Source organism: Aulonocara sp. 'chitande type north' Nkhata Bay, linkage group LG2 (assembly GCF_057382095.1).
Source record: "Aulonocara sp. 'chitande type north' Nkhata Bay isolate Kocher_YH1m ecotype deep benthic linkage group LG2, A_spYH_male_GT1.1, whole genome shotgun sequence".
Taxonomy (NCBI): domain Eukaryota; kingdom Metazoa; phylum Chordata; class Actinopteri; order Cichliformes; family Cichlidae; genus Aulonocara; species Aulonocara sp. 'chitande type north' Nkhata Bay.
In genome coordinates, this window is record NC_141345.1 from 4,790,854 (window position 1) to 4,818,776 (window position 27,923).

The 27,923-nt window shown below is 42.8% G+C and overlaps 2 protein-coding genes across 5 annotated transcripts in view; one reads left to right on the forward strand and one right to left on the reverse strand.

Annotated features, from left to right (window-relative positions):
* Window positions 1-27,923, forward strand: part of macrod1 (mono-ADP ribosylhydrolase 1) — a 149,845-nt gene that overhangs the window by 12,281 nt on the left and 109,641 nt on the right. The window lies entirely within an intron of this gene.
* flrt1b (fibronectin leucine rich transmembrane protein 1b) overlaps window positions 21,990-27,923 on the reverse strand; it is a 40,421-nt gene continuing 34,487 nt past the window's right edge. For all 3 annotated transcript variants that reach the window (XM_086303642.1, XM_086303637.1, XM_086303627.1), the window contains exon 3: window positions 21,990-27,505. In XM_086303642.1, coding sequence (XP_086159768.1) covers window positions 25,289-27,490 — 2,202 coding nt within the window. In that variant the 5' untranslated portion in view covers window positions 27,491-27,505 and the 3' untranslated portion in view covers window positions 21,990-25,288. The remainder of the gene's footprint in view (window positions 27,506-27,923) is intronic.

Sequence of the window (27,923 nt, forward strand, 5' to 3'; positions counted from 1 at the left end):
TGTCAAAACTTGGTAACGACACGCTCTCCCCCTCCTCTTTCTACCAGCTACTAAACCGGGATCACTGTGGCGAGGATTGTGCAGACTCTGCCAAATGGAGACATAACCTGCTCTTTTCTTCTTCTTCTTTTTTTTTTTTTACTGTAAAGAGGATTTACTGTACAAAAAACCAATAAAAGAGAAAATCCATCAGAGTAAGATTGAGCTGTATGAAGCGAGTTCAGGCAGCGGTGGTGATCGGCAGGGTCAAAGACGGGGCTGATGCAATGTTTACCCATCATCCAAAGTACTACTATTACAGAGCAGAAGTACATTTAGCTTTGTTTTATTCCTCTGTAGGGTAGAGTAACTGTAATTGATTTAGACCACTACCCAACTGACAAATGATCAAGTTATTTTCATAATGGATTAATACGTCAGATGCAGAAGTATCATCAGCGCCGTCTTGAAATATCAAAAGTAACAGCAGTAAGCAGCAGGGATGCCCTTATTATTGTGTTATATAGTTATGTAATGCTGGATTAATGCTGCCTCTTATTGATTTATGTTAATCAGCTTTTAAATGTTGCAAATTTTAAAACCATTTTTAAGTTGATCAGAATTTTAGTAACTAGTGATTCCAGCTGTCAAATTAATGTATTGCAGGGAAAAGATTAAAATGTACTTGAGTAAAATTATAAAATGTAAATAGTCATTAAATGCATAAATACCTCGAAACTGTACTTGAACAAATGCACTCTACCACTGGTGCTTGTTCCAGACAGGCGGCCCAAAAGGTGAGACAGTAAGTGTTTTCCTCAGCGAGCTCCTTTAAGAGAACACATGAAGATCAAGTGAGGCGCAGGAGAAATTGGAGAGCTGAGATTTCAGGGTTTCAAATTGGCTTCTTCTCCCAAAAACTAGATTTAACACCTTCCCAGTAAAATGTTCTTCAGTGTTGGAGTTACTGTGACACAGCCAATAATCGGTGTCGGGTCAACTTCTTAGAGATGTAATCACAGTCCGCCCACACATTTCAGTTTGACAGTAACACCATAAGTGAAGAGCCTGTCTGTGAACTTCAAGACAGCGGTAAGGACACAACGTGGGCATCGCAGGGTCTCCACAGAAAATAAGTTCGAAGACCTTTTTAATAGCACTCTAAATGTAATTTAAACTTGTGAAGGGAATAAACATCATAACTGTAAAAAAATACTCTTTTTGAAGTAAACACATTTGATGTCAGTTCAAACCGAAAAGTAAGGCCGTGTTTAGTTGAGTTTAAAAAATAAAAAGCCCATTGTTCTTGATCTGATGAACAGTGAAAGAGCTGAGAAGCTGATGTTAAGAGAAATAGACTCATATTGCTATTTTTAATCTATATGACAGGGACCTTAGATATTTAATTTAATATGACTGAGACAAAAGCAGGAAGACCACATTTTAATGCCTCAAACAAGTCACTCTCTTTTTTTCCATGAAAAGATTACACAGGTAATAAATTGATTCAGCAGATGTGAATATTTGCTGGTTAACTTTTATGTTAATCGACTCATAAATGCCGTACAGGCTCTAACCTGTAGTAAAAATGATATCATGCATTTGGTGGACATATTTTTAAGCTTGTAAATGCTTTAAGATGGATTTAAACATTAGGCCGTGCCAGTGGGTTTTTATATTTGAATCACAATCGATGAGAGCAGTGACGCGCTGATCTAAAACCTGAGATGACTGCATTTAACGTGAAGCCAGTTGCTTTCTAAATCATAACTGTCCTCTCATTTAGAGGTTTTTTTTTTTGTTTTTTTTTGAAGAACACTGGATTTTATTTATCTCTGTAAAAAAGGATTGGCTTTTTTTATAGACTTCCTTGTGCTAAATAAACTTAATTGTCACTAAGGAGACGTGCCATAGTTAGCCTGGTTTGTTTCTAATGGGAGCTTATATCTCAGCGCTCTGTGTTTGTGTTTCGAGGGTTTTCAAGAAAACCCTCCATATGAGTTAAAGACATATCAAATGAATAGAAAATTACTATTAGGCTGCCTCATGAAGTGCCTCATTTTTTTATGCTACAAGAACTTAAATGATTGGGGGTGTGTTTAATAACTTTTAAGGCTTTAGATGATCTGAAGTCCACCACTGAGAGTAATCAGAGTGTGTGGGCTTCAAACTCATTTAAAAAAAAGGTAGTTGAAGTGATCACAGCTGACATTTTGTTTTATGTTTAGCTACAGATTTCTGCTTGCCTTTTCAAGGCGCTTCTCTTTTTTTTCTGCTCCTTACTTAAATCTCTACTTGTGTCTCCCACTTTCAAGCACAACACTGAAGTTGCGTTACGGCCACTCTGTCCTTTTGTATCTGTGTCTATGCCATGGGTCAAGTTTGGAGGCTGCAGAGACTCGTTGGCTGCAGCGTGGATTTAGACAGTGCTGCTGCTCTAGTTTTTTCCAGTCCAGATCTGTCTGAGTTAATAACGGTACAACTGCCAGAAAGACCACTTTACTGGTCATTCGGGCAGTGACATTAATGCTCTCTGTGTAGTCAGAATTTTGAGTGTTCAAGGTTCAGTGCCTCCCAGTTTCCACAGGATGCTGCAATGTTCAGTTTGTGTCTCAATTTGAGTGGGAAGATGAAAGGAAAAACTTCAGCGCTCGGTTTGTTAGGCTTTAATCCTTTCCCTTCCCCCTTCTTTCGCTCATGAACTCGGGCATCATCGCAGTGCTGTGACCTGAGAGGAGTGAGACATCGGCGCTAGACAAATGGGCCTTAGTTTATAGCCTCAAACTGATTTACACCCTGACATTGAGAAGTTAACATACCCTTGGAGAGTTAATCCCTAATGTTGTCTGGGTCAGTAAATAAACCGAAAGAGAAAAGCCAAATTGAAGGAGTTTGCAGAAAAAGCTCATTCGTGCTAATTATTTCTCTCCCACCCCTCCCTAGTTAAAAGCTTTCCCACCCCTCCAATCAATCGCCACTTTAGCGAGCAGGAAGGGTTGAAGGAAGTGTGAGCCTCATTAGCCTGATTGGGCCAATGTGGGAGATGGAGAGAGATGGACTGAATGAAGGAGTTAAAGAGAAAAGGAGTCAGCTTGATCCTCAGCACTTGGCCCATCAGAGCTTCTGTCAACAAGGCAAGTGCTGCATTCAAATGTGTTGGTTTGTTTTGTAGAGTTGGGGCTCCTAGTGGGATTTGGGTGGATCTGCTGATGGTATCTGTGCTGGATGGGAAGCAATTAATGATGTGTGCTGCTTGGAGTTTGTTAAGGTAAATATTGTCTGTGTCAAAAGTGAGGAGACTGGGAATGTTGCCTTTGTTTTTAATTTGATTGGAAGATTAAGATTAATGGTTGAAACCTAATGGAGGCACGGGAAGAACTTAGACACACAGTTAGGCCCAGAGACACAGTCAGGACAGAGACACATTTTTTTTGTAGTTTTGCCTTTGTACACCATCACAGTGGCTTTTAAATTAAAACAGTCAAAATGTGATTGAAGTGCAGACCTTTAATTTAACTGTTTAGGAATTACTGCTGCTTTCATACACAGTTCCCTATTTTAAGAGGCTCAAAAATGATTTTAAATATTTGTAGCCAAGTTTTTATTACTTGGCTAAAAATCCTTTGCAGTCAATGACTGTCTGAAGTCTAGAAACCATGGACACCACTAGATGCTGTGCTTCTTCTCTTTAGATCTTTTGCCAGTCCTTTACCGCAGCTGCCATCAGTTGCTTGTATGTGGGACTCTCTGCATTCAGCTTTGCATTTAATACCTGAAAAGCTGCTCTATTGGATTGAGATGGCTTTGCTGTCTGATCAGTTTTGCAGCAACTGCCTGAATCTGAGCAGAGCATACAGCCCGACACACTTCAGAGTTCATCCTGCTGTTTCTAACAGTGATCACATCATCAATAAACAGTGTTGACCCGGTTCCACTGGCAGCCATAAAACTACCCCCTTGTAGTGATGCAGTCATGTAGTTCTTGGTTTCATCGGCCCCAAGAATCTTTGTCCCCCAGAACTGTGCAGCCTCTTTTCGATGTTTCTCGGTAAAGTCTAATCTGGACTTCTTGTTCCTTTTATTTAAACTGAAGTAAACTAATTTTGTTTTATTCAAAGGCTGCATTTAAATACCAGGCAGTTTGGTGCAGGGTGAATTGGTTAGTTAGCAGTATTGGGATAACAGTGAAGCACTATTGTAGACTGGTTATATCAAGGGTTGTATACTGTTTTGTAAGGTATTTAAGTTAATGATGCTGAGTAGATTCACTGTTTGAATTCTACCTTTTTATAGTGTCTAGAGGTTAGAAATCAGCTGCTCACATCACATATTTTCCTGTTAAAATAACAATGAATGTCAGGGTAGCAGCACAGGTCAGCTGATAACAGTCTGTACACAAAGAAAAATCTATTTGGGTTCACAGCACAAATTACTGTGTGATTTATTTCTGAGTTAGACCTTGCCTTAAGGTGTAGTTACACTTTAAACTACAAATTTCTGCTCTGTGAGTGTCGAGTCTCCTTCAGATTCTTGGTCAGGTCCACACCTTGCAGGTCCAGCTTTAACAAAACAATGTGATGGCCAAAACTCTGACTAATGTGTGACATCTTGGCATCTGTATCCATTGTTTAGATACATTTTTCTTGTCCTGAACACACAGTTTTGGCGTAATCGTAACTAATTAAACCATAAAAAATTTAAACAAAGAGGAGAAAAGGGAAATAAATCATGTCCATGTGTTATTTATGAACTGTCTAATACCAAGAAACTTCATCAGAAGTATGCGGTTGTGGTTTAATCAGATCTGATTGACACCATATTTTTCCAGGGCAAAACAAACAGCACAGAGATCTCTCAGGGGAAGGAGGGAGGCTTTCAGGGCATTTGAAGCCTTCGTGTAGTCATATTAAAGGAGGCAGACGCTGTGCATTTTTATTAAACTCATATGCCGGCATGACTCACACGTCGTGCTTTAATTGGCCTTTCTGGACAGCCGGAATCTGCAAAATTTTCAGACCTGCCTTCAGTTTTGCTCAAAGACTCTTTCAATATTCTTTTTGAGACAGTTGCTTTTGAGTGTTTACATTAGCAGAGGAAAGCAACATTACTCTGCACAATTAAACTGTTAGTAAGACGGAAACGAGAATAGTAAAGATCTGCAGTGGGATGTAAGAAGTCTGTCTTTAATGCAGCCAAGTGAGTTTTATTGCTCAGGACTCTCAGGAAAGACTTTAGCCTCTAATATGTGAAATCTTTCAAAAGTAATATTAAATTTATTACTGATTTCCTGACAGCTGACCAAAATGTTGCTAGAAATGTAAATGATCACTTATCTCTCTCTAGCAGCAATTCCAGTGACAATCCTGCTGGCAGAAATTTGATCTGATCTCAAAATTGCTTGTGAGCTCATTTGGGACAAAAAAAGACCAAGGGTGAAATTGTCTACCTAGCTCGTGCTTGAGGAAAGAAGAGACTAGGCTTTACCATTGTTAAGGGATTACTGCCTCTCAGCCCAGTGGCGTCCACTTCTATGCTGGTGCATCTCGTCCTATGAGGCCAAATGGAAGAATATTGAGTTTTATTTATTTCCTTTCCAATCAAATCAGCGCTTGGTTATGTTGAAAATGATCAAGACATCTAGCCAGTGGGTCAACCTTTCACTGAAGATAGATGATATATGATATGATTGAACGTTTCCAGCTCCAAAATGAAGTTAAACTGAATCTTAGGCGTCCAGCAAACAATCCTGACTTTGCACCAGTGATGCAAGATTGCAAATTTAGACAGTGAGCATGTTATGGCATTATCTGCACATGTAAGATTGTTAAAATCTGTAACTTGTGTCAGACATATGGGCTTTAAATGCCTCAATCCACATTAACTGCCACATATGATACAGATATTAATTGTCGCATGTAATACTACTAATAAAGGACTCATAAGCAAGTTAGCATCACATCACTGAATAGTGAGACTACTGATTATGTGAAACAACGATAGGAGAAAGAACTGGGCACTGGAATATCTGTAGATATAGGTGGCAAACTGCTTTATAGACACACTCATCTTAAAACATATTCCTGGACCTGCTGTTGGAAAAACTTTAAGTAAAAATCCAAACAAACTGGCCTGCTGGGTGAATATTGAAAAATACTGGCTGATTATACCCTCATATTTTGGATTTGTGCCTTTAATCCGACCTGGAAGGAAGTAGCAACAATCATCTCTAAAGGCTTGGGCGTTAAGGTTTGCTGAACTTTTACTGCTCTTTATCTTGGATGTACGCCAGATAGACTAAGCAATACCTTCTGAAGATCCCTCTGGCAACAAGCAAAAAGCCATTAAAAATTGATGGCTTCAGGAAAATTGCCCTACTGCCACATTGTTCGTCAATACTGTCAAACATACACATACTGAACCAGACGACATATTATATACGGAGAATAGAATATGTCGTCTGAGGAGGGAGAAATTGTGCTCTTTAAACCCTTGAAACAAACACATGTCGCGTTGGTGAGAAGCATATTTTTTCATTTACACATACAGTATTTATTTTAAAACATACAATTTTGTATTGGCTTGTATTTCAAAAGTCCTTGTGGGCTAAATTCACTCAATCCATGCAGTGTTTTGCTCTCCATACCTAAATGAATTGGTAGATTAAGGAAGTAACTGATCAGAAATCGTAGAACAGCAAATATGGAAGATCAGAGATGACACACATAATCTCCTCAGAGACTTCTGAAAGTAACCCAGGGTCTCTTCCCAGCCGGGCTTGCCTGGAAAACCTTCAAGGGGGAGTCATCCTAACCAGATGACATCTCATTTGGCTCCCATTAACATGAAGAAACAGCCATTTCAAGCTCCCTCTATATGTCCATGATACTCACCCTGTAGTATGATTTGGATGTGTGTAGCCAGAAGCGTGATGGTCAAGCGGTCATTCCTGTTATGCTTCTTTTAAGTCTGCTTGAGGCACGCTGCCTGGGCTACATGTGCAGTTGGTCAATTGTAAATTCTCTGCAGACGAGTCCACGTGGTCACAAAAATTGGCAAGTCTGCACGGACCCTCTTGCTCACCGACTGGTGACAAAATTTACATAACTCGGACCCCCGCAGACTCAGAGGAAAGTATAATCAATGCCTTAGGCTGAGCCCAGCCACCCTACTGAGTAAACACATTTCGGCGTCTTGTATTCATGACCTCACTCTTTCGATCATTACCCAGATCTCATGACCACAGGTGAGATTTTCATTATGGATGACTGATCGCGTACAGATCCATTGATAAGTACACAAGCACAACTTCTCTAAGCGTGTACAGTATTCTTATACTAAATGGTATTAAATCTGATTTTTAATTAAAGGTTTTAAAGTATTTTCTTTCTTTTGGGAGGTTTTGGAAAAAAGTAATTTTATATTTTCCAATTAGAATTATAATAGTTTGTTACAGTTGGATTTGTGCTATGTCTGTTCTTCTCAGAGTCTTATAGAGGAAAGAAAAAGGAGTAGCAGGGACATTTAAATCCATTTAATGTCTCTTGGGGAAAGCAGTGGAGTCACATATAAAAATCAGAAAAGTACTAACCCTGCACTGCTCCTGAAAAATATGGCACCATTGGATTATTTGGTCCCTGCTGCTACCAGCTCATCAGCTCCTTCTTGACCGCAGACTGGTAACATATCAATAAATATTTCAGTATTTCACTGAGCGCTACAAAAGGGAGACAGCAGGTTAAGCGATTACATCAATACACTATTCATATTTCCTTAATTAGAACAAATAAAGACATTAAATTGTGGAGGATATTAAGCATTCTTAGGTTTTGTATTGTTCTTCCCCGGAAATGGCATTAATGCATATTTCTTTTTAGGGCTTTAAAATGCCTTAATAAGTCTTAAATTGGATTTTTAAAAGTGTACAGTCAGACTGTGTAGGAATAATTGTTTGCATTCCTGGTTTTTCATGACTATAAAAGTGTTCACTTTGTTAAATATTGGAGTCAGACTAGTAATCAGAGCGGCATTGTTGAGACTTTGCCTGTGCATCCAAATGTCTTGTCTTCTTGGGTGCTAAGGTTAAATGCTTGAGCAGTTCCAGCACCGTAATTATGACCACAATCACCTGATGAATATTGTGACTGAGTTTATCAACCTTAGATGACTGCCGTTTTTCATTTAGAGGTTTTCCATTAGTATTGAACCCCGTTTCACTGAAGCAGCTTTGCAAGTAATTTTTTACTCAAATCGAGACTCACAGGACTGAATTGGGGGGGGGGGGAATTAGATATGGAAATTAAGAACACATTGGGGAAGATTATCCTCATTGTAGGCGGTGTTATTTGAATAATAAAGTATAATGCAGTCTGACAATACCCCTCCATTTTCTCTAATCTGCGTAATCATAGTTCAGTGAACAAAGTACAAAGCATGTATCATTGTAACCTCCAAAATGGGCTTTAAAGTATTCCTAAGTCCTCTTCCCTTCTCTTTCCACCAGCCAATACAAGGGGTCCTCATTGTCTGCTCATATGTCCTCATCACTGATGATGCTTTTGTCACATAATTACCAGCATGCACATTCAGAGAGTACAGGGAGTGCACACGGCACACACTGCACACAATTACCATCTTGTAATTGCGATCTATCAGGCGTTGTTGTGAAGCGGTGATGCACACGCTGTCGGCTGTGCTGCATTATCAGAGCTTAGGAAATGACAAGACTATTTATAGGGGCTCTTTATCCACTTATCCTGCTGTTGCCATTGTCCTCGGGTGCAACGGGCAGCCCTGGTTAAAGCTGGACTGACAGACGGGTTGGTCAGTTGGATACTGCGGGACATAAGTGTGTAAAAGTTTGGACTCTATGGTGAAATGAAGTAATAAAGCACCCCCTGCAGGAAACTTGTTGGTCCTTAGCTGCATTATTAGGACTTCTCCTGACTCTTTAAACTCCCAAAACAACAAAAGAGCTAATATTTTATCATGACAGGCTCCTCTAAGCCACTTGCTGAAGGTATAAAATCAGGCTAAATGATGTAATCTAAACAGGTTAAGGCTATAAAAAGATATTAAACTCTCCATTCTGCAATTCCCCTGTCTGAATTATAATTTAGAAATGGCAGTGAAGGGGAAACCGTGGAAGTCAAAACATAGAAAGCTTTAAGATAAAGATTTAAGATAAAACTGCACCTGAGCCGCAAGAGAAATGCCAAAATCAAACCCATGGAGAGCTAAGCAGAACAGTGCACAGTTTATCGGGTTGGGTTGTATGACAACCAGAGGCACAGGAAATACTGACAGAGCCAAATATCATGAATTGAGTCAACAAAGAGGTTGATTTCTGCAACAGGGCAATGATCCAAAGCAGAGCTCAAAATCCACCTTGAACTACTTACAAGAAACATAAGCTGAATCTTTTGGAGCATCCCTCTGAGTGTCTGACCTGCACATCCCTGAAGATCGGAAAATCAGTTGGGAGACCTTGGAAGTGCTGTGTGTGCAAGGGGTGCCTAAAAATATCTCAGAACTTGAAGAGATCTGCATGGTAGAGTGGGCAAAATTTCCCAAATCGGGAAAAGAAGGACTCTTATCTGCTACAAAATGTGTCTGAAGGCTGTGATAGCTGCCAGCGAGATACAAATAGCTTCCTTCCAAGTCATTAACATTTGAAGGAAGGCTAATATTTTAATACTTTCTGTGTTTTCAGCACTTTTCTTTACTACTTTAAACTTATAAATTAATTGTTGCTGATTTACTGGACTTGTGTACAAGCAACAGATTTATTGAGCTTTTAAACAGGCAATTTGTTCAACTGTTGCAGTTTTATCTTAATTATTTCAATTAAGGCATAATATTTTGTTTTGTAAGGCCCCTGGCACACATCTGCTTTCAGAGCACGAGCCAAGACATTTCTGTGGTCAATTTACTTTCAACACACCAGTGATCCAGTAATTAAAAAAAGGGAAATATTTATCCATATAATTAAATGTGATGTTTGCCACCTCGTGTAAAGTAAACTGAGAGGAAATTGTCAGTTGATATGCTTTTCAAGAAAAAAAAAAAAAAAACGAGGGATAAGAAGATGTGAAGGACAATGTGATGTATTGGAAGGACACTTGGATCACAATAACACTGAAGTGCTCAGAAGATTTATTACACCCTTTATGTCTTGTGTCTTCTCCAGGATCAACAACCTATAACCATTTCGTGGTCTGCACACTCATGAGAAAGCCAGTTACGTGTATGCATGAGTGTGCTGCTAATGTTTTCACATTATTGTGTTCAGATATGTTTACGTAATGGTGAGGTTCGGGCTCTGGGGAGGCCGTTGTGTGTTTGTTCTATCCAGGTATGCGTTTACAGCATTGGTTGGAGCAGACCTTCCCATAGTGTGGGGCCCGCCCCCTGGGGGGGGGGGGGGGGGAGCAGAGCCATTGCAGGGGGGGCGCGGTGTGAAAAGGGGGAAAAAAACAAAATGCTTGGACACTGCAAGCATGGGGCGCCCACAGAAACGCATATGTTTCCAAACCAACTTCATTCTAAGCCAAAGACTAGAAAATATGGTGAAGCATGTCTTCCCTTTGGTTTCACCTGCACAAGTGCCGAGGTAGGTCTCCCCTGCAGAATTGGTTTTCCCTTTGTTGGGAGCAGCGCTGGGCTGTTTAAATCACGGACAAACAGGATCCCACAGTTGCTTATGTTTTTAAACCCATTTTGCACAGAGAGGCATTTTTTGAAAAATGTATTGATAGCAATGTTGAATATTATTACACATGAAAAAAAAACAACTACACGTAAAATAATTACACCGAGACGCCTCTGCCTTTCTAAATAGAGGGACATTAACTGCGTCCCTATGTAAGCGTGTAAAACCTGAAGATAGTCAGATTAACATTATTTTGTCTCTATCTGCCATTCTGCAATTCATCTCATGTAAACAATAACGTGAGGCACAGTGTGACGTGAGAAAAGGCACATACCTTTGACGTTGAGTGATGAACTCTGTATTCCTCGTCCACAGGTAAACGCAAAAAAGGAGTTTTAAAAAAATCTCAGTTTTCGGTGATTCGAAACGCCGTTTACGTGTGGACGAAACAGCTGCGTTTTCAAAAATACCCGTGTAGGTGTGGACATAGCGTAAAAGAGTTAGTAGTTTATTTTATTACTACCTGTAATTTATTGCAGATTACTTGTATTTGCTTAATTGTTTACTAAATGTTTGAGGTGTGAAATAAACCGCAATGGAGCAAAATATGGGTGTGTGTGGTTGGAGGATGTGTTTGTGCGTGTGCACGCGCGAGAAGGGGGCGGGAACATTTTTCTTGTAAAACAAAGGGGGGCCTAGCAAAAAAAAGTTTGGGAACCACTGGGTTGGAGTGTGTTTGGGATTACTGTCATCCTGAAACGCTGTTGTCATTCAAACTTATTGCAGGTGGTACTGCATGGTGGATCAAAATCTGATGGTACTTTTCCTGCATTCATAATACATTGTTTTGACCACTGGCTGAGATCGCCAACACCACTGGCTGAAATACAGCCACAAACTGTGTTTCATCTCCTGACCTCCTCTGTACATATTAATGATTTAATCCAATCATTATTTGCAACTCTGCTAAAAAAATCTTTTCCCGCTCTGCACAAGTTAAGCTCTTATATGTTAGTACTGTAATCCTAAACAAAACAACTATGCACACAGCTTTACCCCTGACATTAGTAAATAAGTACTTAGAAATCCTTGGTTTATTAAAAACCTCTACATACTGCATTAATCTTTCTTTCTTTTTTATGTGACCTGAGATTGCTATGTCCCTTCAAAATAAAAGCAGTTGTAAGAGTAGTATGCGAGGTTTATTAAAGCATGTTTGGTATTTCTGAGAATGGACAAACTGCATGATGTATCCGATCATGGCTGCAGTGATACAGCATTTCTTCACTTCTATGAAATGTGAGACACATATATGAACTTGATAGACATCCAATTTGTAGTCCAAAGGATTTAATATGATGTTGGTCCACCTTTTGCAGTTGTAACATTTTCCACAAGGTTTCACAAGCAGATTTGTGAGGTCAGACACTGATGTTGGACAAGAAGACCTGGCTCACAGTCACTGCTCTAATTCATCCCAGAGGTGTTCTATCGGTTTGAGATCAGGACTTTGTGCAGGCCAGTTAAGTTCTTCTACACCAAACTGGCTCATCCATGTCTTTATGAACCTTGCGTTGTGCACTGGTTTGCAGTCATGTTAGAACAGGAAGTACCATCCCCAAACTGTTCCCACAAAGTTGGGATCACAAAATTATCCAACATGTCTTGGTATGCTGAAGCATTAAGAGTTCCTTTTGTTGGAACTAAGGGGCTGAGCCCAACTCCCGAAAAACATTTCCACACCATAATCTCCCCTCCACCAAACTTTACTCTTGGCACAGTGCAGTCAGACAAGGACTGTTCTCCTGCCAACCACCAAACCCAGACTCGTCCATCGGATTGCCAGACAGAGAAATGTGATTTGTCACTGCAGAGAACATTTCTTCACTGCTCTAATGGCGTCATGCTTTACAACACTATATCCAATGCTTTGCATTGTGCTTGGTAAGGCCTGGATATAGCTGCTCGGCCATGGGAATCATTTCCATGAAGCTTTGTATGCTTCTTAAACTAATCCGAAGGCTGCATGAAGTTTGAAGATCTCTCCGCAGAGAGCTGACGACCTCTGCACACTATGCTCCTCAGCATCCACTGACCATTCTCATTTTACTTGGCCTACCACTTTGCTGATGAGTTACTGTTGTTCCCAACCACTTCCACTTTGTTATAATACCACCAACAGTTGACTGTAGAATATTTAGTTGCGAGGAATTTTCACGACTGGACTTGTTGCAAAGGTGGCATCCTATCACGCTGATATGCATGAGCGACCCATTCTTTCCCATTCTTTCAGAAATGTTTGTAGAAGCTGCCTGCATAACTAAGTGCTGTATTTTATACACCTGTAATGTAATAATGTGTGTATGTGTTAGTCCCCATAGGGAAATAGTTCCTCTGCATTTAACCCATTCACCCAGTGAATTAGTGGGCAGCCACCAATGCAGCGCCCGGGGAGCAGTGTGTGGGACGGTACCTTGCTCAGGGGTACCTCAGGGTAGCCGTTCAGTGGAGTCGAACCCCCGACCTTCCGATCATGGGGCCACCACTCTACCTACTGAGCTATTCCTGCCCCACTGTGACCATGGAAGTGACTGGAACACCTGAATTCAATGATTTGGATGAGTGAATACTTTTGCTTACTTACTTACAGTGTGTGGATGTGTGTGTGAATGGGTGGATGATTGTGTATAGTGTAAAGCGCTTTGGGTTCCTTAGGACCAAGTAAGGCGCTATACAAATACAGACCATTTACCATTTTGGCAATATAGTGTATCATAATCCAGCCTGTGTTATCTTTTTATTACCAGACAGCATTTTTTTGTACAGAGCAGTGTTGACAGAAAGCAACATGCAACAATGCCCTTTATGCATCTGTTGCATATAAATGATTGCAACTTTTCAAGGCTACTTAATCTGCAGGTTTCTATCTAATTTTATTGTTAATCAGCAGTTGAAGTCTGAATTAAGGCTGTCTGTTACACTGTGCATTGCTGCTGTCATTCTGTGAAGCCTCACTGCTCACACAACGAACACAGCAGAGAGAGAGCAGGTGCTGTGCCAGGAGTGCAAGATGTCATTGTAAAGCAGTATGATACTGTACATCGAGTTTTTGCAGTGCCTTAAAAAAAGAACAGCTGAAGGGGCATTGAAAGTGGCTAAATGTAGTGACAAAGTGACCTCAATGAGGTGAACGGAAGTTTGAGAGAGAGAGAAAGAGAGATGTTGCACAAGCTGAGATTAGTTACAGTTCCTCATTTAACAAGAAAAAAACCCAACAACATATCCAAATCTTAAAATTCAACAACAGACAAATATCTAAATAGCTGAATATTTGGGTAGAGCCCCAGTACGCTTTTAATTTTTCACCTATCCATGCTGAGCTGAGCAATTTCTCCTCAATTGCAATTTCATTATTTTGCTAAATATTTGTTGTTGTCTTAGCGCAGCATTAAATAACGCAGGTTTGAACTGGGCAGTTACCTTTTAAGTTCAGCTGCACATTGTGTGCTACACCTCTGGAATGATCACAATTCACTGTGTGGCATTTTCAACTAAGTAATGAATAATTTACTGTGCTCCAGGAATTCATTTATTTTTTGGCTGAGTTGTGTCTGCCTCTGCTGAAGAAAGGCTGAGAGCCAGTACTCCAGAGAAATCACAAGTTGCCATAACTACAAGTGCTGAGGTCTCTGTGTAGTCCAGAGTATAGCCCCAGAGAGGTGGGCAGTAAGCCGACCATGAATGACGGCTGAGAGCTGTGGAAGACCACATCCAGCAGGAGCCGGCTGCCTGAAGCGCCCTTTAGCCAGAGTCGTTCCTCTGCAGTGTTTGCTCGTGTGGGTTGAATGGCTGATGGGTTATCGTATGAGAAAAAGAAAGCTATCAATTATTCACTTAATGTCAGCCTGGGATAGATAATGAGACAAATCGCACGACGACTACTTAAGGTTGACTTTAATTCTCTAGTTCTCTTGAATTTAGATGCTCTTTTTCTCCTGAAAGCAAGGTTACAAAAGCAATCCTGTGTTTTAGGGGCTCATAATTAAGCTAAACTAAAAGATAACATGCACAGTGATCGGAAATTGAATAGAAGACAATTGCTGTACAAGGAAAATTTGGTTATCTTTTTGCACATGCTTTGAGTGTAGTTACAGCTGAACTTTACTTGGAAGACTTCTTTTTTTTTTGTACTCCTTCACACTAGAGGGGCTTTGCAGTAGCACCAAAGTGTCTCTCTCTGATAGACAGCCTAATTCATACAGTTGGTGTTTTCATAATCCCCCAGAGGCTGTCTTGGTGTGCTCTCTGTCTTGTTTATTCCACTGATGTCCTCTCCACCCACTGCTACCAAAGAAGCCAGACCACTGCAGCCTAATGTCTGTCTGTTGTTGTTGTTGTTGTTGTTATAGCTCTTCATCCCTCTGAGGTATCTCATTGGTTTCTAGGAGTGTGTCGGTATAAAAGATACACACGAGTGTTTTTAATCTGGCCCCCGGGATCACTGGTCCCTTGTCAATTCAGGCTATACAAATGTGTGTCCAATAATGAGAACCTTTAAAATTGATTTAAAACTGCTGTGTTTGTCATGAGTTGGTGTTTGTAAATCTGTGCACGTCTGTTGAGAGCTGTTTTCATATCCTGCAAAGATTTGAGGAAGGCAAGGTCTCGAGAGAGTTTTTGCTTAATGAACAAAAAGTAAAATGGCTTTGTTAAAAAAAATCACACTAAGTGGGGAAAGGTGCTGTTTGGAGTCGAGCTGTAAAATGAATAAGAGAGAAAAGGAAAAACTAAAATCCAATCTTCAGGAAAAAGAGCCTTCATGTTATAGTCACCAACATGTTTTTACTTGAATCATAACTCAAGACCTAATTTGAATTTTTTTTTCAATAAAAAAACATATTTTTTTTTTATGTTTGTTTGCTGCTTGTTTGCTGTATACTAAAGCATTTTCATTCCAGTGTGTGAAATAGTTCTGCTCTGTCGGGTACACACGGTGTCCTTGGGCTTTAGGGCCTTGACACATCAGTCACAGTAATATTGGACGCTGAAAGACTGGTTAAAGAGCCAAGTCCACGGTCCACGTGTAACTGAATTACATGGACATGAAAAACAAGTATTTACAGAATACCAAATAATTAAATAACCACCGACACTGAGCTAGAGTATTGCTCAAAAGTCTTGAGCCATCTATTTCTTTATACTTGGCTTCAAAGGAGCCACAATTTCTTAGATTTTTTAAAGCGATCTTCAGTAATAGTTCGTCTGATAACGACTGTGTTGAGTCTGTTCCTTCCCATTCCATGCAAGGCCACCTGGGTTGGCTGGAAGACTGTTTACTTAGCCTAGCAGGGCGAAGCTGAACTATGGACACACATACACTTACACTGATAAGCACACACTCATCCCCCTCCCTTTCCAAACGCCTTCGATGCTTGTTTCCTGCGGGGGAACACGGCAGGTCTGTGTGCCGCGCTGGAATGGTAGCGCTGTGCAGGGCGGCTGCTGTGTTCGCTTCGGATTACTCCTCACCCCCCACCCAATCCCGTGGCTTGTCATGTCTTTCACAAAGTTGTGCTGTGGACATTTATGTGCTTTTTGTGCAGAGGAGTTTTTTTTGTTTCCTGTTCTCATGCTGTCCTACCATGGAAGCACAGCATGAGTAGAGGTCTCTTTTTTTCCTCTTGTACTTTCCCATTGTAGTGTACATTTCAGTGTTTTTCTGTAACGCTACCGATCTCCGACCTGTATCCCCATGTGATGTCTGTGTTGTGTGTGTAAGGTCAGGGGGTCCCATTTCACTGCAGGGCAACCTGCATGTGGCGAATAAAGCTTTGATTGATTGATTGATTGATTGATTGATTGATTGGTTGATTGATCTGGGTTTCTGAAGCTCCTTAAAAGTTTGTGTTTGGAAATTGGCTACATTTTTACCCATTTTCCATCCAGTCCTTATACCTGACCATTGTTTAAGCCACTTAACATTGACCTACAAATCATTCAAGCATAAATAAGGTGCCTAACTCAATGTATGAAGCACTGTTGTCTTCACATGTCAACTAAGTAAAGAACCTATGTTATATTGTATCATTAGGCACTTACAAGCAGCCGGCCACAAAAATAGACATTTTGTTCCCATTGCTTTAGTTCCCATGTGACAGGCATAAAATAGTATTTTTGCACCAACAAGGTGATTCCTAAAGAGCTGAAAAACTGGCACGTCAGTCTGCCGTGTGGTCTGCATTTCTGTGTCTGCTTCACTCATTTAGTGTTGGTTCTGTCTTTTACACCAAAATGATAGGTAACAGATTTTTTTATTTTCATATAAACTCAACTTAAAGTGAATGATGATATTCCTCTTTAACTGCTGGATGTTAATAATGTCAACATATAAACTTAAAAGATGATGAATTGTAAATCTCTAACCAGAAATCAAGGTAAAGCATCGAATATTAAACCGCATGTCTGGAACAACAACTCTTTTCAGGCCATGGAAATTGGAAAAGTAGAAGGCAAAGGAAGAAGTTGCAGGATTAAAAGAAATATAGCAGAAATTCATGTCCTAAGGAAGAAATCCAGCAGAGACCCGAGAGATGATAAGTGGACTGTTTCTCATGGTGCTTTAAATAACGTCTCATTTACACAAGCACTTTTTTCTTATAGATAAATGCTATCTAACTATTCTATCTAACATTCATTAGTAGATAACCTGCTCTACCCTGATGAACTGGTCTGCAAATCAGTGGAAACAGGTCTCCTTGAGTGAAGAATTCAAAATTGAAATTTTTGGTTCAGATACAACCATCTATAAAACACGGTGGAGGCTTCGTCATGCTTTTGGCTGCATTGCAGACAGTGGTGTTGGGGATCTGATTTTGATCCACCAACTTGAATTAATTTGACTGACAACAGTTTCATTTTTCGGCATGAGAATGATCTCAAACGCGGTGCCATTTCAATAAAAGCTTGCGTGGATAGAAAAACACAAATTGTAGCACGATCGGTCATTGATTATTCCTCCCCGGAGCCTGGACCTCAACATTATTAAAGCTGTGTGTGATCATCTTTTTTTTTTTTTTTTTTTTGTCTTTTGGCCTGTCCCGTTTGGCTCTTTTGCCATCAGAATTGTTGTCTAAAGGCAAAGAAAGATGCCCAACGGATTTACTTTACCAAACTGACCATCCCAGCCTTGCCGTAATGGTCCATTTGATTCACCTTTTATTGTTTATTTTATTTTCACTTAATGAATACGGGACAGACTTGACTGGGGGAAAGAAGGGGAGAAAGAAAGAGGGAAAGAGAAACAGCTGAGAAGAGGGACGGGGGAGAAGGGCAAAAGACAAAAACCAACAGAACGGGCAGAGAAAAAAAAAATGCATATATCAATCACCTGGATCACCTGCTGAGAAAGAAAAAAGAAAGCAAGCAGAAGAGAACAAGAGTAATAGAATAAACAACATCACAATGATATATGGGAATATGACAGTAAATACTAAATGTTAAACATTATTGTGCAGCACATAAGATCAACAGAACACAGTGTGCTTTGAGGTAGGAGCCAAAAAGGGTGTAGTTTGTGGGTGTGATCACCCGTGTGTACACCTGTGAGCATGGACGCGCTTGTTTTTTGTTTTTTTAAAAGGTTCCTTCATGTAATAATCTGCTAGAGGGTGTGGGGGGGCCACAGCCCCGTCCTCCAGGGCGTGAAGCAGGTGTGGAGGAGATCAAAACTCCAGACATCCAGAGGCCCCCAGAACACAAGAGACCAAGGAAGACCAACAGAGGGGCAGCTGCGCCACTGTCCCAGAAAGAGCTGAGGAGAGTCCCAGATGAGGGCTCACTCAGCAGCCGCGGAGCAGAAGCCAGGGGGAGTTGCAGTGACGCGCCCGTGAGCTCCGCCGGCAGCCAGCTGCGCCTGAGTGACCGAGCCCCAGGCCGAGAGGCCGGGGGCACCCCACCTCCGAAGTGGCCCGAGCGAGCCCCAGGCTCCAGGCCCCGATAAGCGGCCGCCAAGGAGTGAGCCGGTGTGTACCTGGACGCCCATCCCCGGACACAAAGAACCACCAACGCACCGATGTCTGAGGGGGTCCGCCACTGGCAGGGGAAGTGGTGGTAGGGGGAGATAGGCCTCCAAACCTTGGAGGGCCTGAGATGTCCCCAGAGAGGTGGCGCCTGACACCCAACCTGACATATAGACACAGACATACAGGCACACACAGACACAAACATCCATTCCCACCCTCATGCTCTCATATGCACTTACTCCACACTCAACCAACGTGGAGACAGACATAAAGAGACGTTGTACACACGATCACACTCCCCAAGCGTACTCTACAAACCGGGTCTAGGTGCCCCCGCCCCTGGAGGGGGGAACTGCACCCAGACCCAGGTGGTGTTTCCCTTTTCCCTGCGGTGGGGGGAGGCAGACCGCCCCGACTCCGCAGCAGCAGGAAGGCTCCACACTCCAGACCGCAGTCGGACGGCCAACTCCTCCTCCTAGTCCTAGCCCCCCTGCTCCAGCAGGTTGCAGAGAACGGGGGTGAGAGAAGACTCCGAACCTCCCTCCACCCGCTCATTGTAATGTTGATGCATGTGTGTTCTAAGGTGCATTTAAAACCCAGGAGGGCTTGGAGCTACCTGCCAGAGAGCAGCAGGTAAGCGCATGGTCCCTCCTGCTAGCCCTCAATGTCTACGTGTATTTAAAATTGAGAGGTGGGCAACGATGCCAGGGGTGGGGTGTACACCCTGATGGTACTTTGGACTCCGTGTATCGTGCCCACCCCCAAGATCCTATATGTATGTGTAATGAGAGTGTGAGTAATGTGAATGTCTAAGTTGTGGGATAAAATTGAGGCAGAGGCAGCCAGAAGGGGACAGAGGGGGGGGGTAGCCTCCTCTGCACCCTGGTGACATACCCCTACTCCAAGGCCCTGCATGTGTGGGTGGTTGTGCTGGAGCGGGAAGAGGGAGGCAGCTGGAGATGGGGAGGGAAGGAAGGGAGGGGCAAGTGACCCCTCCCTGGGGCCAGCTCCCCCGCTGACCCCAGTAGGCACCCCCATACTCCGCGACCCGCCAGGGAAAGGGGGCCCAGGCCCATCCAGACCGGGCCCAGTGCAGCAGCGCCGCCCGGCCCCACAGAGCCCGGGACAGTCCACCCAACCCCACCACAGAGAAAACTGCACCCACCCCACCATCCACTCATCTTCCAGACTACATAAGACAATAAACACCCAGGCTGAGATCTTCCTCCACCTCTCCTGTATCTCCCCCTCCTGCAGAGGGAGCTCCTGAGGAGAGGAAAGCTCCTGCAAGATGTGACAATCTCCCCCACCAGTTGAAGAGCCCCCCAGGTGGCTCGACGCACCGGCGGCACCCTGTGTGTGATCATCTTGACAGAGAAAATGTTTGTTTCAAGAAACTGCTGTACCCGTTTTCCATTTCTATAAAGAACTGAGGGCCGGCTCAAGACTTTTGCACAGTGCTGTATTTTTCTGAAACGTCACACTCAGCTTGATCTGGAAGTAGCTGCCGCTGCAGCCGGTGAAGCTGTGGCTGGATCTGCGTGCCATAACAACATTATTATGAGATCAAACATACTGAAATGTGCCAGTTCTGATATGTTCACACTCAAAGCTTAAAGCATTAGGCACAAAAGTTGGCAGAACACCCTAACACACACACGTTAGATTAGCATTTTTAGATTATATGCTTTACTGGTTGTGGAGCTGTGATAACAAAATGCAGGGTCTTTGACATTGTGTCATTTAGTTTGGCTCTAGCTCAGAGTGAAAGTTCAGTGAATTTTAAGGTTATTTGGCTGTTGATACGGTGCCCTTTTTTGTATGAAAGTAACTCTGGCAATGACCAATGCGAATCTGGTCAGATGGAGAGCATATAAAGCAAAAAAAAAAAAAATTAAATAGCTGTCTGTTGTCCCTGAGATTGTGGCGCTAATTTGGCTTAACAATTAGCCCCTTCACAAATTAAATGCATGCTAAAAAATGACAGCTACCTTGTGTGTTTAAGTGCAATACCAAGAAGTCATTTATAAGCATTTGTATGTGATGAGTTAGAAGTAAACGGGCAGTTTGACTGTTGCCGTAAAGACAGTGCATAATGGCACCGATGCTAAAGGACACCTTGTGCATATCTGTGAAACGCCAGCGGCTTTGACAACGCAGCAGTATTTGAGGTCCTCTCATGTTTATATGTTGCATCTGTTCATGTTTTTCTCTGCCGTGCCCTTGACTGCTGCGAAGTCAAGAAAGAAAATGTAAACTTACACATTCACCCGTGCAGTGCCTTTTCTTTTCTCAGCTCTGCCTCAGTATTTGTAGAAACATTTGCATTCAAACTATCTGTGCCAAAAAGATTATGTTGTGGATTTGATTCGGTTGACTGTGCATGCATACATGCATTTCCTCAAATGCATGCATTGAGAGGAATACAGTGACCTTTTCACTAAATAAGCTTATAAATGCACGCAAACAGCGGAAGATAACTCGCGTTGCGGCTTTAAATCATCCGTGGCAGCACTGTTGTGAAGAAAATACTGAGCATAGAGTTTAAAATGCAACCGACCAGTGCAAGAATAAATTTAGCCCAAACAGATGCTTACCCCCAGTCTCGGAGTATACATCTTTTTCTTGGGTGTAATGCGAGTTAGGATAATTAAGCTGCAGGACCTGACGTTAGATAATGGACCGCGGCAGTGAAAGGCGTCCATAATGACCGATGAGAACTCGGGCCATTGTTGTTAAGAGCGTGGACGCCAAGATGCAGCCGCACACCGCCAGACGTATAATCACAGATCCTGTAGATAGTCATACAAAGTCATCAGCGTGCGGCAAACCATTTCTGTCTACAGTATTTTTCTTTCAGACTCCTTCCTTCTCAAACACCCATCACAAGCAGTTACTCTAAGATGGACACTTATACACTCCCCCGTTCGTTATATTGATCCATGCTTACACAAGCATTAGCACTCACTTAGAATGAGAGGCATGTCTTCACCCAAACTCAGGAGCACCGAGCACAAACACATCCATACAAATGGACGCAGCCGAGTTTCTCGTGTCACTCTGTGAAATACGCACTTGAACTTGTCAGGATAAAAATATGCGTCCTTCCGAATGGAATCGGAGCGCATAGACGCTGATGTATTCATCCAGTGTGTGTGATTTAACGAGGCCTGCTCCGTCTCGTCATAAATCATGTTAATAATCTGAGCTTCCCATTGATTTTTAGTTTTTAAGCCCTCCCCCCGCCCACTCTGGTGCATTATTTGACATCTCCAGCCTTTCCTTCTGATTTGATGAACTCCACTCAGACACACGCACACACAGAACTCACGAATCCGCTCTTCCTTTTAGAAGTCTTTATTCATCTGCGTAGAAAAAAAGACGACAGACCAATAAATGGAATAGCGTTTTGCACCCTTTTTTTATGTTTATACATAAGAGTGTTTTCATTATCACATCTGAGGGTGACACTTTTAAAGGAAAAGGATCTCTACACAGAATGAAAGGAAGCTTCAGTGCTTTTAAAAAAATTAAAAAAAAAAAAAAAACAACCCTAAAAAAACCCACACCGGAGCTCTTCCAATATTACTGGTACACTGTAACACAGGTTGAAAAAGAGAAAGAGAGCTACACAAAGTAAGACTTGGGTTTCAACACTTACAGGCTCTATCTAAATCACCCCTCTCCACTCTCCCCCTTTATTTTTCTCTCTCTACCTTCTCCTCTTCCTCTTCCTGTTAATCTCTGGCTGTATTTTATTAGCGTCTTCTTTGATGTTCCTCCTGCCTTAAAGTACATTAGTGTGGTCAGCGAGAGGCGGTCAGAAAGCAGGGGGTCGCTCGTTTCCCTGTGGTTGTCTTTGAGTTGAATTGCACAGTGTAGCGGTCAGGCTGTGATCCCAGTCACCAGAACATAGTGTCTATGCTGTGCTAAGGCCTATAAAACCACACGACCTGAGTCAACTTATACGTTTCACCTCCCAGAATGCACTAGATCAGGTGTGATTATACTAGTTGTTTTAGTTTCTCCAATTCAGCTAATCTTTATTATAATACAAGTAAATGAATTGCCTTTGTATATGACAGTGTAAGAGGAAAGGCCACAATTTCATTGTTGATCTAAATTAACTGATTAAAGAGGACCTATTATGCGCTTCCCTATTTCAAACGTGGGCCTTAAAAAAACTAACTTCAAATTGCTCTGTTATTTTTTTGTTTCTACTCTTTGATCTGTTCATATCAAATAGGAGGCGATCTCTATAATATGGTCATCACAGGCACACAGCTCTAGTTGTGAGCACAGCACTCCCACCAGTCTGCTGTTCAAACCCTCTGAGGGGCACAGGAAAGGGAGCTGAAGTGGCTCATCTCAGACAGTGGGTGAACTGAGGGGCTGCACCGAGATAAATGACGGTAATTTTGGATTGTAATTCATGCAAAGCAACTCTGGTGCTCGAAGAATAAAAATATGAGGCTGGAAATGAGCAGAATAGGTCCACTTGAATCATCTGGTCCATACAACGTGAGGCAATTGTGGAAAAACGTCTGTCTTAGATTCCTGCACCCTGGGGTAATGTCTTTGAACTGCTTGGTTCATTTAACTAACAGTAAAAAGAGATAAAGATTTTCAATTTACTGAGTAATAAGACTGAGAAAAACTGCAAATACTTAAAATTGGGAAGCTGCAACAGGGAAACATTTGGCATTTGTTTATACAGAGGGATAAAATATTTAAATTTTTAATTTTGGGAGTTTTACAGTTTGGTCAGGTGTTTTTAACTGATTCCTGATTCCTGTCTGGTATTTTTGCTGTAGTCAATCAATATATTGTAAGCCACTAATAGAGGTCTTTATATACAAATCATTCTTACTCTCTTTTTAAATAAACACAGAGAAAAATATTTTCCCCCCGCTGTAGTCGAATAGATTTGTTAAGAGTGGATTTTAACAAAGAGTAATCAGACCAGTGCCGTTCCAACTTCCACCAAAAAAAGTGTCAGCTGCTAAAACTTATTTTTAATTAAGAAGGTTTAGCCATCCTCTAGAAGATAATGGGTTACTATAATAAGATGTGTGATTAGGATTCTTTCACTTCATTTGCAAAGATAATTTAATAATGACACCAGACCACAATAAAAACTGGGTACATGCAGTGCTGAAATTCCAAGATGAAGTTTTTTTTCTTCCTTTTTTTTTTTTTTTACAATAATAGTCGTTCTTGTCAGGCTTGTCTGTTGTCCTGTGGTCTTGGCAATCAGTGTATTTTTTACTCAGATTGTCTCGCCGTGCTTCTTGTCCTTGTTGTTGTCCTACCGATGTTTTTAAAATCCTGAAATGTGCTGTTTATTTTAAAAAAAAGATACACGAGGTGAAAGGTAACTACCGAGAAATGTTAAATTCATCTTTGAATTTCAATGATCACAGGCACCTGAAAACAGTCCTTGAAGGAAGCATGCACTCTGTTATCACTCGGCATGTGCTGAGTGCAGTGGGTACACTGTGGGCAAAAACTTCATTCTTTTTTTTTCTCTTCTTTTTTGGACTATGATGTCACATTATTCCAGTTGTCAACCCTCTTCTTTAACCACCCACTCCCTTCTTGATCCCCCACCTTTTTTCCTCTTTGTGTGCTTTTTTACCTCCTGCTGCTGCATTTGTCACACGCCCTTTTTTCCACTTAGCTCCCCTTTTCTGTCCTCGCTCTTTGCCTGAAGCCAACACACCTCTCTCTGCGTCTACATTCCCCCCAACACAGCTCCGCACCCTCTTTTTTTCCTCATCTCCTTTGATGTTTTCTCCATCCATCCATCCATCCATCTATCCATCCATCCATCCATCACCCCCACCCCAAACACATGCTCTCTCTCTCACTCTCATTAGTCTCCTCGTGCTGTGGTTTGTGTCTCTCGTCTCTGTCAGAACTGTTATCACTGCTGTCAGCTCCCTTGGCGAGAACAAAGTCGTCCTCTGCTCACAGCACCACAAAAGACACAAGAGAAATAAAAGGAAAGAGCCTCAGCTGAAGAAAAAAAAAAAAAAAAGAGGCGGAAAGGAGGAAAAAATTAAAAAGGAGGGGAATAAACCAGAGGAAAGGAAGGGGCTTGGAACACATCTTTTCATGTCAACCATGATGCATTGTCATCTGTGGGTTATAACAACCATTGATTTCTTCCTCTGTCATCCCTTTTATCTATACAGCACAAAGCTTACAGTTGGTTGGAAGATTTGAGACCTATCTCTATACACATCAAGTGCCTTTTCCCCATATTATAAATATATCTCCTTCTAAATCAGCTAAGCCTAGTATATCAACCTCAAATAATTTACTGTGTATTATCATTAGCTGAGAAGAACAGTAGGTTTGAAAGACACTGAGATATCCAAAAGAGAAACTGTAACCATTTATAAGAAGCGCTGAAAGAAGGGCCTACTATAAATTGTATTTATACAGTAGAAGAGTATAGTAGGACTTACACTTCTGTCACTCTAGCAATTGTCCAATTAACATAGCAGAAATTCTCTACTTAACAAACCAATCAGAATTGAACCAGCAGAGGCACAGAGGGTACTTTGGAAACCAAGGACAAAATAACCACTAGCCAACAGGGCTTTCGTGGCTCAGGGAGTGCGTCCCTGTATCATCACGTGTAGGCATAATCTATGTCAGGGATGCCACCCTCTCTGTAGCCACGGTTGGTGCCATATGTAACACGATGGTGGCTGGTTTGGCTGAGGATGGTGCCATTTAGGCTGCCAGCTCCGTGACTGCTCCGGTAGGTCCCGTTAGCTTGGGAGGAAGAGGAGGAGGAGGAGGGGAAAATGGTGTGGATGTAGGTGACATCCTCCAGCTTAGGCTGAACAGGCTGATGGGCCATAGCTGTCATCTGAAACCCTGCAGGAGGGGCCCTGATCTCTAAGATGGAAGTGTCTTTCTTGGTGCCTGACTCTACATAGTCATCATAATGTTTTCCTCCCCGGCCCCTGTTGTATGAGCCCGAGTCCCCGGATATGTAACCTGATCTCTGTCCATACCAGCAGAAGATGCCAAAGATTAACAGAAGGCTCACTAATGCTGTGGCACCCCCAATAATCCCAGCCAGTGGCAGGGCTGTTAATTCTGAGTCTGGTCCCTTTTTATCTGAGCCCTCTTCTCCTGAGTGTGCCAGAGCATCTCCAGTCTCTATCTGTGCACAGGCCGGGGCTGAGTCTTTACTGTCCGTGTCCGTGCTGACAGCTCGAGACGAACCCATGCTGGGGCTCCCAAAGGAAGTTTCCTGTCGTAATGGCAGCAGGCAGATGAGGTAATGGGAGCGTGGGGTGAGCTGGGTTAGAAGATACTGCCTCCTTTCTCCAGGTACCAAAGTCTCTGTTATTGAACCGAGAGCTGCACTGCTGCCCAGCCTCAGCCACGACAGGCGGAAGGAGGGTGCCGGCTCTGGACAAAGCCAACTCACCAGCACGCTGTCTGAAGAGAGAGGTTTTACAGTCAGCTCCAGTGCCTCTCCAGATACGTGCCCTCCTTCACCTGGGGGCAGAGGCATAACTAGGCCTGGCCGCTTAGCTCGCAGGGTGAAAAGAGAACCCTGTGTGGGGATGAGCAGAGAGGTAGTGGTGGTGCTGCCATGGGGGACTGAAGCCACTGCTTGACCCCCTCCAACACCATCTTCACCTCCTCCATCTTTGTCTGCTGGGTTCATCCCTATTCCAGTATTAGGAACAGGAGGGGGACCTTCACACTGCTCCATCAGAGAAGTTAGGTCTCTAAGGGCCTGATCCCTTACAGGCTCAGGCCCCTGACAGGTTAGACCCCTAACTGTAACCGCCGCCCCCCGACCGTGCAGCCAGGCATGGAGCCAGCGAAGGTTGCAGCCGCAGTACCAGGGGTTTCCTCGCAGCAGTAGCAGCTCCAGGCTTTCTGTGTCCTTAAAAAGTCCCCGGGGCAGAGTGGTGAGATTATTCCCCGACAGGTCCAGCCTCTGCAGCCGCCGCATCCCATCTAGCGCCCCCCTCGAGATGTGGGTCATACCATTGTCTTGCAAATGGAGTCGCACAAGGTGAGCTGAAGGCAGGTTGGCAGGTGGAGACTGCAGAGCGTTCCTGACCAGTGAAAGCTCAGTCAGGTTGGAAAGACGAGAAAAGGTGTCATCTGCTATGCGTGTGTTGGCCAGCAGGTTCCCGTCCAGGACCAAGCGTCTCAGAGAGGAGAGCCCACGGAAGGCATGAGTAGGGATGGTGCTGATTCTGTTGTCATCCAGTCGCAACTCTTCCAAGGATGTTGGCAGGCCTGCGGGGATGCTTGACAGGTGGTTCCGAGACAGAAACAGCAGTCGAAGCCGTGGGGTCCCAGAAAAGGCTCGGTCCTGGATGCTAACGGTGGATATCGAGTTATCATCCAGGTGTAAACGTTCTAGTAATGGTAACTTGGCAAGAGCCGACCGCGGTAACGTTCGTATATTATTATCCTGCAAATGGAGCTCCCGTAATGAAGGCGGGAGGTGTATAGGAAATTCATCCAACTGGTTGGCATACAGGTAAATCACTCGTATGGAAGTGCTGCGTTCCAGCGACGGTGGCAGCCCGGCGTTACTCAGGCGGTTGCTCTGTAAGTACAGGATGGCAGCCGTTAACGGCAGCGGAGGAATAATGCTGAGGCCACGGTCATTGCAGTAGACAAAACCCTCGTCGCAGCGGCAAACCGAGGGGCAAACTATGCCCTCGTCTCCCTCTCCCGTCTCCATGGCAATTGCCGCTGCCGCCAGTTCCAGCACCTCAGCCAATAAGGTGAGGCACAGAAGGAGCAGGAAGAGCCAATCGCGGAGTTCTGCAACACTCTCAGCTGCCATGGTGGCGCACAGCTCCTGATAGGAGAGAAAATGGAAAACTGGATCAAAACAAAGTACAGACACTGAAACCCAATGATTCTAAAATGAATGGAGAAAAAAAAATTCATTATATTCAAATAGGGAAGCAAAAAAGAAGGACGAGACAGAGCGAGATAGAGTTTCGCTGTGGGGTCTATCTCCAAAATTACTCGACCAAAGTGCTGTGTTTTCTACCTGCTGATAAAAGTAGAGTCTCTTTAAATCTCTAAAGTGCAAAAGATTTGGGGATTGAATCATCAGATGCACTTATAAGAAGCTGCCCACTATTATATGGGTCAGGGCGACCAAGCAAAAGACAAACGCACATTTAGAGACAGAGTGTGATGAGGGGTGGATTGACTGGACGAAGAGGATTACGAGAATCGGAGAAAGCAAAGGGACGACAGAAATGGAG